This window comes from Ictidomys tridecemlineatus, chromosome 15 (assembly GCF_052094955.1).
Source record: "Ictidomys tridecemlineatus isolate mIctTri1 chromosome 15, mIctTri1.hap1, whole genome shotgun sequence".
Lineage (NCBI taxonomy): Eukaryota > Metazoa > Chordata > Mammalia > Rodentia > Sciuridae > Ictidomys > Ictidomys tridecemlineatus.
In genome coordinates this window covers 7,879,131-7,890,479 of record NC_135491.1, presented here as the reverse complement: position 1 = coordinate 7,890,479, position 11,349 = coordinate 7,879,131, and the positions used below count along the sequence as shown (strand labels likewise).

The 11,349-nt window shown below is 56.1% G+C and overlaps 1 protein-coding gene across 2 annotated transcripts; it reads right to left on the bottom strand.

Annotated features, from left to right (window-relative positions):
* Nucleotides 1-1,963: 1,963 nt before the first annotated feature.
* Cabp5 (calcium binding protein 5) lies at nt 1,964-10,544 on the bottom strand. 2 transcript variants are annotated; one of them, XM_021734137.3, is made up of 6 exons: nt 10,281-10,544; nt 8,956-8,986; nt 8,365-8,508; nt 6,271-6,380; nt 4,678-4,825; nt 1,964-2,937 (listed from the first exon to the last, which is right to left on the bottom strand). In XM_021734137.3, exons 1-6 carry the CDS (start codon nt 10,341-10,343, stop codon nt 2,912-2,914), a joined length of 522 nt encoding a protein of 173 aa, XP_021589812.1. In that variant the 5' UTR covers nt 10,344-10,544; the 3' UTR covers nt 1,964-2,911. The 2 variants fall into 2 exon arrangements, with proteins under 2 accessions (XP_021589812.1, XP_021589810.2); XM_021734135.3 differs by lacking the exon at nt 10,281-10,544 and adding an exon at nt 9,157-9,594.
* Between the last annotated feature and the right edge of the window lie 805 nt (nt 10,545-11,349).

Here is an 11,349-nt window from a genome sequence, read left to right as displayed (position 1 = left end):
GGGCTTCAGAGATAGATTTTTGCTGTTCAGTCCCTTTTCTGCGGATTTGATTTCAGATAACAGTGGTTTGCACAGACAGACAAGAAGCCTGCAGACTGAAGGGTAGATCTGTTTCTCTCAAGAGCAAGCAGAGAGCAAGTCTTCACTGACGCACACAGGAATACCTGAGTAAGCGCTATTCTCCTGTTCCTGGTTCCACTCTGCCCTTCCTTACGTCCTTCCCTCCCTCCTTCCTGCCTCTGTTCCTGGACACACCAAGCTCACCCGGCCTCTGGACCTTGCATGTGCTGGACTGCTCTGCCCTGGTTTTCTGCAGCCCCCGCCCTGCTGCGTCCTGTCCTGGTTTCAACCTCTCTGTGATGGGGAAGGAGGTGGGCGGGCCATGTCCCTCTTAAGAGAGGACCTCCGCCCAGCCCTGGGGAGTGCAGTCTTGATGTCAGTCCAAGTCAGCTGTCCTCAGCTTCTAAGTGACCCCTGCATCTAGGGACAGGCCTTTCCCTGGGCAGTCCATAGCGTGGCCGAGGCCAGGTGGAAAGACGTGGCAGAGCTGTGTCCAGAGCTCCCGTGGCTCCCCCAGCTGAGGACCTGCACGGAAGCTCAACTGCTCCTCTGTCCACCCCGAGCGCCTGCCCTTCCCTTCCCAGTACTGATCCCCAGGAGACCCCTAAGGGAGCTTCAGCTGACCCACCCCCAGTCAGGGAGAGAGCCCCAGAAACCATCTAGAAACACCTCGTCTCCAAGACGTGCCCTTCTGGCCGTGCTGAGCCACTCTCCCTTCCCCAAACGCTCCTTATATCTGACCCCCCATCTTCCTGGAAGGGTGCATCCAGGCACGAGCTTCTCTTAAGTGATTTAATTTTTTCTTTTCCCCACAAACTGGAATGTCACTCCCCAAGAAAGCAAAGCTCTTGTCCTCGGGTCTTTCCAGGACCTAAGAATAATGCAGGCTAAGTGCGTGAATCTGAGCTTCCAGTGACTAGCCACTAGCCACAGGGGGCTATTTAGATTAAAATTAAGTAATAAGGTTAATTATTTATTAATGAAATTGCATTTACTTGATAAAATAAATCTGAAATGAAACTCAGTTCTTCAGCCTCATGCCCCACACTTAATCCTCAGTGTCCACACGTGGCTAGTGGCCACCATGACGGACGGGGCAGGTCTGGAGCATGTCCATCATGGCAGAAGCCCCTGTTGCACTGCACACCTCTAGCCCCTGGGGTCAAAGCCCTGTCATTGTTCCGATCCTATCACCAGGGACATTGTGGGACACAGAGGGACTCAGCAAACCTGTCTAGAACAGGCGAGAGGTGAGTGGATGTATCAATGGAAGACGGAGGAGCTGAGGAAGGAGGTGAGCAGGGTCCTGTCACTCCAGATCCTCACAGCCGTCTCCAGGGCCACCCTTGCATGACTTAACCCTGACACTCCGACCCCTTCCTGCCCACCCCTGCGGTCACCCTCGTCTCCCTGCTGCTCCTCAACACTCCAGTGTGTTCCCACCTCGGGCCTTTGCCTGTGCCACACGCTGTGTCTTCAACACTCTTCCCTCAGACATGTCCCTTATGCTCAGCGAATGCCCCAAGGTCCCCAAAGAAAATGGTGTCCCTCTGGGAAGGGACACAGCTCCTTTGCATGGCCATTTCCTCCCTCATGAGGCGAGCTCCGGGGGGTGGCGATGTGTCTGGTTTATCGACGGCTCTAGCCACCTGCCTGGACGGGCAGCCTGCACACAGCAAGCACTGACGACACTGCTGTCCAAGTGAAGGACAGGGGGAAGGAAAGGAGGAGGGTGGGCAGGGCAAGGACGGTGAGAGGTGGCCAGTCACGTGGCCAGGAGGGTGGGCAGGGCACAGGTAAGGGGCAGGGAGCAGCACCCGGCTCTGCTTTCTCCTTAATGGGCCAGTGGAGGCCTGTGAACAGCCCATTCCATGCATCTGCTCAACAGACCACAAAGAGAAAATCCTGGAGGTGACATTTTATTTTGAGGACCTCTGTGCTGCTGAGGCGTGCTGTCCCCGGGGGAGGTGAAGGAACCACATTCTCAGTGTCACAGACAGATGGATGCTGGGTTTGCAGGACGGAGCACAACTCCCACCCACCAGGGAGATTCTCCGGAAGCGGCCTGGGCCAACCGGCGTGGAGGCAGGGGCCTTCCAGGGATGGCTCTGCAGTCACCTGCTGAGCTGGGGATTTGGGGGATCCCCTCTCTCTCTCTCTCTCTCTCTCTCTCTCTCTCTCTCTCGATATTTGGTGGGGGATTAATTCCCCAGGGATCAGCTTGCCTAAACCCGATAATCCTGATTTGTGATTTAATTCAGTTCCCCTGAGTATCTTACACCAGGAGAGGGACGTGGGCGATCAGAGGGGGAAACACAGGCTGGGCTTCCAGGAAATCAGGAATTCACCCCCAATGGCTCCTCACGGGTGGCGCCCAGCCTCATCTAGGAGCAGTTTCTAGCCCCATGATGGGGTTGGCGTATCTCACTCTCACAGAACCAGGGTGTCTGAGATTGAAATCGGAAGGGCTGGAGGGAGGGGAGGGGTGGGTGGAAGGGGTGGGACTTTGTGACAATCTATCAGGAGAGAAGACTATTAGCTGGGGAAGAGATTTTGGCAGGTCACAGGGGTTTAGGGCTATGTGTAAGAAAAAGATTTCATTAACCTCTGGAATTTCTGGGGTGGCAACTGTATCTCAGTCCCACTTCCATTTCCACACCTCCTGAATCTCATTCCATAGGCACGCCACTCCATCCCCATCTGGCAAAGCTGCTGCTTTCAGTCTAACCTCAATCCATGCAGCTGCAAAGCTATTGACTACCCTCCTTCCCCCCACTCCATCCTTCAAGGTGTCATGGGGATTGGGTCCTCAGCAAGCAAGGGATCCATGTTGACCAGGTGGGGAGCATCTTCAGCGAGATATCATCCTCACAAACTCTGCAAGGAAATGGGGAGGTGAGGTGCCTCATTGTAAAAAAAACAGGGTAGTGTTTTGCGTACTTCCTATGTTGACCTTAGAGAAATTATGTAACCCTCTACCCTCCGTGTTTTCATCTGTAAGACGGGAGTCGTAGGTTCACTCTTTCCCCTGTGTTTTTAAGATGGTTAAATGTCACAGGGCTTGTGGGACACAGTGTTCCGTGAATGGCCGATGTTAGGGTCTGATGTCACCCTCTCCACCGTCTCAGGGGGGTTCCTCTTCACAGGTCAGGAGTCTGGGCCGTGAAGGTAGCCCCTGAGCCTGAGTCAGCTGGACAGTGACTGGTGAACCCTGGACAGGACACCCTTTGTACCGGACCTTGCTGTGACTCTACACCAGAACTTGCCAGCCCCGCCCTGCTTTGAGGTCCCTGTCCTCTGGCCTGGGGTTGGCCTGCAGTTGGCCTGCAGATCTGCTTCCCACCCTCGCCCTCCACCTGTGCCAGTTTTTACTGATGTCCGCTGCACGCCCGAGGCTCTTTGGAGCCAGCAGGTGTTCAACGTCATCTACCACGTTTCCATTTGGAGACTCACAGAGCGGAGTTGGGGAGGGAAAAAGCACCCCCCCACACACAGCTCCTGGAGGGAGGCAAACACAGCCCAGAAGGAAGCCATGAGCGCTTCCACGGAGAGGGACAGAGACTACAGTGTGGACCGTGGGCGGAGCATCAGCTGAGCAGGAGCTGAAGCCGGGCACACAGCGCAGGTGTTACACCTGCTCCAGAGCACAGAGCGTCGGTGGGGAGGACGCTGCTGGAGGGTGGGGCGGAGCGACACGTGACTCTCACACAGACTCTGAGCTCTGAGGACCAGGGATTGTTTCTGTTCCAACTCAGAGCCCAGGTGCCCTCCACAGAAACGGTCCCCTCCCAGCCCGGTGAGGCTCAGATCCTTCTCACCTACCAGATGGCAAGACACACGGTTGTGCTCCCTGCCACCAGCTGAGGCGCTAACGACAAGAGATCTAGTGCACGGTCCCAGAAGGACATGGAGAGACTTCCCTTGAGCTACGGAGGTGTCATGGGTCAGTGCTACCACAGAGGGCTACACCCTATGTGACGGGAGGGGGCATGAGGGGGGACACTGAGCCCAGCAAGACAGGTGGAGGCACCTTTCAGGGACCTAATTCTGAGTTAGCCATGGGACAGAGGAGGTGGTGCTCTGGGCAGAAAGAATGGGGTGAGCAATGATGGACAAGCAGAATAATTGTTTTTTTTAAAAAAAAACTGTAGCATTTTGTGCATGATTTCTTTTGGTTTTCTCCAAAACTTTGAGGGAAAGCTGTTTTTAATCTTCATTTTACACATGTGAAAATGCACAGAGACCAGATAAGGCCAGATGTAAACATGACTCTGAATTTGAAGTTCATGGTCTCAGCCGGGAGTATCTGCTACCAGCTAGCCCCTCCTCCTCCCCATGCCAGAAGGTGCTCAGGGAGCCAGGGAGGAACAGGAGAGGTGGCAGCAAATCCTGAGCATGGTGGGAAGGGCCTCTGGACAAGAGGCTTCACAGAGCCTCAGGAGTGACAGACATTGGGCACTTCAGAGTGACATGGTCAGAGAGGGATGGAATGAACAGTTCCAAAGCCAAGCAACACTTCCAAGCCCACACCCGGAGAGGAGTGTAAGTACGGCCAACTTGGAAGGCCACACGGGGAGCAGGAAACGGATCCTTGCCGAGCCCACCCCTGTACATCACCTTCAAAGTCAACGGTGCCATCTCCATTGACATCGGCCTCGTGGACAACCTCGGAGATCTCCCGGGGGGTGAGCCTCTCTCCCAGAAGCCTCTGCATGGCCTGCTGCAGCTCCGCCAGTGTGATCTCCCCGTCTCCATTGGTGTCGAACTGATGAACAGAAGCAGAGGGGGCTGGATGAGCAGCACCGACCTTGAGAGCAACGGTGACAGGGTGACAGTGTCCATGGATCACTAGAGCCAGGCCAAGGGCTTCAGGCACATCTTACTGGAGAATATCAGCACCTCAAGGTCAAGGGTTCCTCCCAGGTTTGCACACACCTCTCCCTCTGTTTAGACAGCATTATTGGGATATAATTGATGTGCAGGTAGCTAAGCAGGCTTAACCTGTGCCCTCTGATGAGTTGGACAGAGGCATGCCCTCATGAAACCACACCAATCAGCACAGTATGTGTCACCTTGCCTCCAAGGCATTCCCTGTCCCCTTAGGTTTCAGTTTGTCGGATGTGGAACATGAGATCTGCTCTTTTAAGTTTTTGATGCCAAATACAGACTGTTAGTCTGTAGGTGAGTGGAACCCAGTCATCTCCATAACTGAAACTTTGAGACCCATGAAAGGACAGCCCGCCTGCCCCTCTGCCCAGGTCCTGGCAGCCAGCTTGCTGCAGTCTGTGCCTATGAGTTTTTCTGGAGGCCTTCTGTTCCTGGACTCCTGTGCACCTCTCCTGTGTGCTGCAGACTATGGTGGAATGTGGTTCTGCCTTAAGAAGGAAATTCTAAAATGCAGTATCGTGGATGAACCCAGAGGACGTCATGCTGGTGAAATAGTCCAGGCACACAAGGACAAGCATTTTCACAGGCCAGGCCCTTGACACATGTTTCCCAATTAATCAGTGACCTCCAGAACTTCTCCCTGCTCCTTAACCACCTCCCAGAAAGCCTACTATGCCCTCTCCTCAGCGCACACAGAGGGGCCAGGGATGGTCCTCAGCTCTGCTGACCTGGCTCCAGCCACGGCCCCTCTGGCCTGCACTCCCCAGGCAGCCTACAGGGGTCCCTGGCTGCCATCCTGCTTCTGCCAGGGTCTCCCCTCTACACATCAGGCTCCGTGTTCACAGTCACACAGGGGACAAGTCAGATCCTGTCACTCCCCCTGGTGGCTTCCTGTCCAGTCCACGACAGGTGATGGGCCCTGCCCTTCACAACTCTGAGTCTCCACCACATCCATCTATGCTCTTTCCAGCTCTCGCTGTCACCCTTAGTCACCCTTCCTCAGACACAGCATCCTGCCTCCTGGTGTGTGCAGTGTCCTCTCCTGGGATGGGACTTTCCTGGAGCAGTTCTGTCCAGGGGGAAGTGCATCGGGGGCCTCTCAGGGGATCCTGAGTTTTCTAGTAGCTACATTAAAGAAAAAGTGAGGGGCTGGGGGCAGCTCATGGTGGAGGCCTAGCAAGCGGGAGGCCCTGGCTCTATCCATCCCACTAGGGCTGGGCCAAAACAAGGAAGGCAGAGGGTGGCCCTCTGGTGGGCTCTGTCCATGGTGCTGACGTGAACAGTGCCTAGACCACCTCCAGCACCATGGACCCCTTCACTGACCTCCTTGAAGGCGTCTCGCATCTCCTGGACACCAATCATCCCAGCCGTTTCTGCAAGCAACTTGGGGGTCATCAGCTCCACGAAGTCGTCAAAGTCCACACGGCCCCCCACTGAGGCAGAAAGGGAGGGGTTAGTGGGACTCCATGCCCTGACCTTCCAATCGCTCGCTTCTCCCTTCCAGTCAGTTCCAGAAAGAGAGCGGCTCCCAGGTCCCCGCCGTCCACGGGTTTCTGTTCTGCACTTTTATTAGTGCATGGCGCCACACACACTCGTGGGTTAGTTTCGACATGCTCATGCCTGGACTGTAGTGTGCTCCTTTTTGGTCCCCAGTGCTTCCTCTCTACCTGCCCTCCTCCCTCCTCCGGGTCCCTTCCTCTCCTGGATCCTTCTGCTTATTGACTTTTAGGTGGGTGCTCTATGGGTGCACACAAAGGTGGAGTTCAGAGTGGGATGTGCACATACGCATCATCTGGTCATTTCATTCCTCGGTTCTTCACTGTTCCTGTCCCTCTTCCCTCCCTCCGCCCCCTACCCCACTGATGTCCCCTCTGTTTCATGGGATCCCCTCCCCACACATTCCCCTGTGAGAGAACACGTTCTCCCCTGGCCTTCCAGGTCTGGCTTATGTCCCTGAGCGCGGTGTTCCCCAGTTCATCCATTTACCAGCAGATGCACGAGTCTCATTCTTCCTTGTGGCTGGGTGAACCCCCCTTATCTTTCACTCACTCAGCTCAAGCCCTGTGTCCCTCTAACCTGAACCTGGTGGACAAGGCACGTATGGGGACGTGACTGACTGACTGCACGACCTTGAGCATGGGCAGGACCCCTGTTCCCGCGTCTGAGGATCTGTAAGAGGGAGTGGGAGTTACATGCGCACCTGAGGCTCTTCCAGATACGAATACAGTCGTGCCTTGGCATCCACTGGGGGGTGGTTCCAGGAACCCCCATGGATACCAAAATCTGCAGACGGTCAAGTCCCATCTCCCAAACGCCATGGTATTTGCATGTAACCTACTACGCAAACCTCTCATATGCTGTGCCTCATCTCTAAGCTCCGAGCTGCTCACTGAGAGCCCCCAGTCCTCAGGGTTGGTGGAGAGTCCTCAGAACCCCAGGAGAAGGACCCACAGCTTTGGCTCCTGTCTCACTCCCAGGTTTCTGAGACGTGGGCGGGGCATGTCTCAGAGGCCCCGACACAGTGGAAACGCTCTCTGAGTGTCATACTGTGTTGTTCAGGGCACAAGGACAAGAAAAAAAAATAGCCTGAACATGTTTAGTGCATACACAATTATTTCCCAAATGTTTTCCATCTGCACTTGCTTGAATCTGCAGATACACAGAGGGCTGAGCACACCATTATCACCTTGAATTCCACCTTAACTCAGTTACATGCCCAGAAGCAAACCAGTAGCAATTTTACTTCAGTTTCAGTCTCAAAGTCACCTCTGGTCTCCATTTAAAAACCGATCCTTCTCAACTCGGGAAGCTGAGGCAGGAGGATGGGTGAGCTCAGAGCCAGCCTCAGCAAAAGCGAGGCACTAAGCAACTCAGTGAGACCCTGTCTCTCAATAAAATACAAAATAGGGCTGGGATGTGCTCAGTGGTTGAGGGCCCCCGAGTTCACCACCATTAGGTCCGAATCCAAGCTCATTGCTGACATCCAGCACGGCTCCAACCTCACAGTCCTCGGAAAGACCTTTAGTGGTGACAGTGATAAACCACACTTAATCAGAAGTTGTGGGGACTACAACTTGGCCTGCCTGAGTACCCTCGTCCCCTCCTTCCCACGGCACCATGAGGTAAGGAGTGTCCTGCCTTCACTCAGAGACCAGGGACCTGAGACCCACGATAACTTCACTTTTCAGAGTGACTTTCATTGACAAATAATAGAACTGGGACTTGCACCCAGACCTGTCTCTCCAAGGCCCCTCCAACTACTTCAAAAGCCACCTCCCTGGAGCAGTCTGGACTGCTCTTTTCTACACCCCAATCCTCGTAGCCCCCTGTATCCCCACAGACTCCCCCTCCCCCTGCTCCCCAGTCTCTCCCTCAGCAGAGCCCAGCCCAGCCCTGCCTTCCTCCCCCGGGTCTCACAGTTCATGCGGACTTGCTGGCCCAGTTCCGTCAATTCCATCTCCGTGGGCATGTAACCCATTGTCCTCATGAGATTCCCCAAATCCTTATGGGAGATAAACCCATCTCTGTCCTTGTCAAACTCAAGGAATGCTTCCCGGAGCTCTGAAAGTGAAGAGAGAAGAACTTTGGAGGAACTTGAAACAGCCGGGGGGAAGAGTGGCACTCCTTGAAACTGTTGCTGAGGCCGTGACAGAGACTCAAGGGGAATACACCATAAAACCCAGCGGAACAGCAGTGAGTGGGAAAGGCGCCCCAGGGGGACGGCTCCGAGCTGCTCACTGAGCCCCCAATCCTCAGGGTCGGTGGAGAGCCCTCAGAACCCCAGGAGAAGGACCCACAGCTTTGGCCTCATTTTAAGGCTCCCGTCTCCGCTCATCCCGGGTCTCTGCATGTCGCTAAGGACTCCCCGGCACTTAGCTGCCCTGGGGAGGCCTCAGTGTGCAGTGGAGGGGACAGGAAGGGCTGTGAGGTGTGCATGGGAGGAGGTGACACAGACAGAGCTGAGAGCAGGTCCCTGGGGGCGTGAGGGCATTTGGGGGCAGCTGTTACCTTCGATCTCGTCCTGCCCCAGGGGCCTCTCCTGAGGGAATGCAGGGAGGGAAGGTGGAGAGCCGTCAGGGTCCTGCGCTCCTCAAGCCCGTCCTCCACGCCCCTGTCCCCTCACCTCTCCTCCTCCCTCCCCAGCCCCCACTCCTCAGCTTCCGCTCTGCCTCCCTCCCATCCCCCTCACTCCTCTTTCCTGTACTGAACCTGGATCTGCTCTTTCCCAGACACACATTCCATGGCACGTGGAGTCCCAGCCTCCCCAGATGGACAGGGTGTGATTTGCTGTCCCAGCCCAGGTGTCAGAGGCTGGCTCTGCTGCGGCTCCTTGCATTTAAACCTCAGGACGACTCTGGGAGGCAGACCAGGTATCATTCCCATCTTACCCATGAAGACGCTCAAGAACAGGGAGGTCGAGGAAGCTGTAGAAGGTCACACAGCTCTGAAGCAGCAGGTCCCCGACCAGGGGAGGGGAAGTTACCCTTGAGGTCGTGTGGCACTAGACTCCAGCCCCAGGGCTCGAGTCCAGGGCTCCCGACTCCAGGTCAGAAGTCTTTCCAGGGCACCCCACTGCTGTCCCCACCTGCCTCCCCTGCCTCCCAAGAGGGAGAGTCCCTTGGGGTGGGACCAGAGCTCAGTGGCATTCAGGAGGGCCACCGAGTGCCAGCAGGACCAGAGCCTGCACCTCTGTGAGCGTCTGCCCTTCACTGCCCGACCCGCTGCTGGACGTGGCCTGGACACCTGCAGAGAGCCTAGAGGCTCCACCATCCTGGTCTCCACCCTCTAGCTCCCTGGCCGTCCCCCAGTGTCTCTCTTGCTGTCCTCTGGGCAGTCTCATCTCTGTCCGCCCTGTCCTTCCTTCCCTTCCTGACAGTCACAAGCATAGGAATGGATCAGCCTGCCCTGCCACTTCCTCCCTGGGGGCTTATGGCAAAGGACTCGTGTCTCAGTGCCTCCGTTTCTTCCCCTGTAACACGGGAGTGAGAGTCTCGGGGACCTCAGAGTTGTTCTGGGAGTTAAATGACATCAGGAATGTGCAGACCTTTGCACAGAGCTGGGCACACAGCAGGGACTTGGTAAGTGTCCAAAACTGCCATTGTCACCATCACTGGCCTCTTGTGTCCAGAGCAGAGAAAGGGACACCATCCCAGCCCCCGTTTATTCTCCTCACAACGCCCCCCTCCTGAGTTTACTGTCCCCATTCATCCCGTGGCCCCCGGGAACCCAGAGCCCCCTCCTGTGTTCTGAGCTTCCTGGTTCCTGCCGCTCACCTGCCCCTTCTCCCCCTGCCCCACACCTCCCTGCCCGCCCTGCCAGTCGCCCTGCCTCACCCGCTGCTTCTCAGCGATGCCCTTCCTCAGGAAGATGCAGGCGGGGCCGGCGGGGAACTGCATGGGGCAGGCGTGCTCTCAGGTTTGTCCCTCTGGGTGGCCCTGCTGCCTGTCCCTGGCAGCCCAGCCTCCTGCTCAGTCTTGTGCCTCTCTGGGCCTCTCCTGCGAGCCCGAGTCTCAGAGCTGTGAAGGCTGGGGACCTCGCCCAGGCTGGGAGGGATCAGGGCTGAGCCTGCCTCCCCATCTGGCTGCAGGGAGTCAGGGGCAGGGCCACCTCAGGCTGTGACACAGCCCAGGAAGGCACTGGAGAGCATTTGAAAGTAGGGATTAGGGCAGGCGCCTGTCCATTCACTGTATCCACCTGCATCGCCTGTGCCCACTCTATGCCTGGCCTCTGGGCCGTGGCACATGCAGAGGACAGGGTCTGGCCCCAGAGCTCTCCTGACCAAGTCGGCCTGGTGACAGGGGGAGCAGTGGTGGAGAGGGCAGTCTCAGCTCTCCCCTGTTCCTCTGGTCCCTCCTGCTCTTCCTGAGTAATTCAGTGGCAGCAGGGAGGGGGCCAGGATGTGAGAAGTCATGGTGGGCTCAGGGCCAGGGGTGGTGAGGGGTCCACACAGGGAGGGCAGGGGACATCTGCTATGGGGGAAGAGTCCCCTGGGGAGTGGGGCACGGAGGCAAGTGTCCACATAAGGTGGGCAGGGACAGAGGCTTCAAGGCTTCAGATGTGACCTGAGTGTTTCTCCAAAAACTCAAGTGTTGGGAGCTCAGACCTCAGTGTGGCAGTGTTAGAAGGTGTTGGGGGGGAGACTTTAGGAGGAGGGGCCTAGTATTGAACTTGGAGGCTTGGCCACACACACACACACACACACACACACACACACACACACACACACAAGAGGCTGTGTCCATTGGTAAATTTTCTACTTAGATGTGAGGTCTATTTTATATTATAACTCTTTAGGTAAATAATAAAGGTGAAGAGTTGGAGGCTGGGTCCCCAAGGCAGCAAGGTTGAGATGAGGGATGGGATGGGATCCTAAGGGCTTTATCTGCATCAGTGAATTAATCC

What these genes read in the sequence shown, in the direction of transcription:
- Cabp5 (XM_021734135.3), bottom strand. Translation starts at nt 9,339, where the DNA reads ATGGGTAAGATGGGAATGATACCTGGTCTGCCTCCCAGAGTCGTCCTG. An exon ending in CTGGGAAAGAGCAGATCCAG is followed by an intron (nt 8,987 to 9,156) that starts GTTCAGTACAGG and finishes GCATTCCCTCAG; the next exon opens with GAGAGGCCCCTGGGGCAGGA. An exon ending in CCAGCAAGTCCGCATGAACT is followed by an intron (nt 6,381 to 8,364) that starts GTGAGACCCGGG and finishes TTTCTGCCTCAG; the next exon opens with TGGGGGGCCGTGTGGACTTT.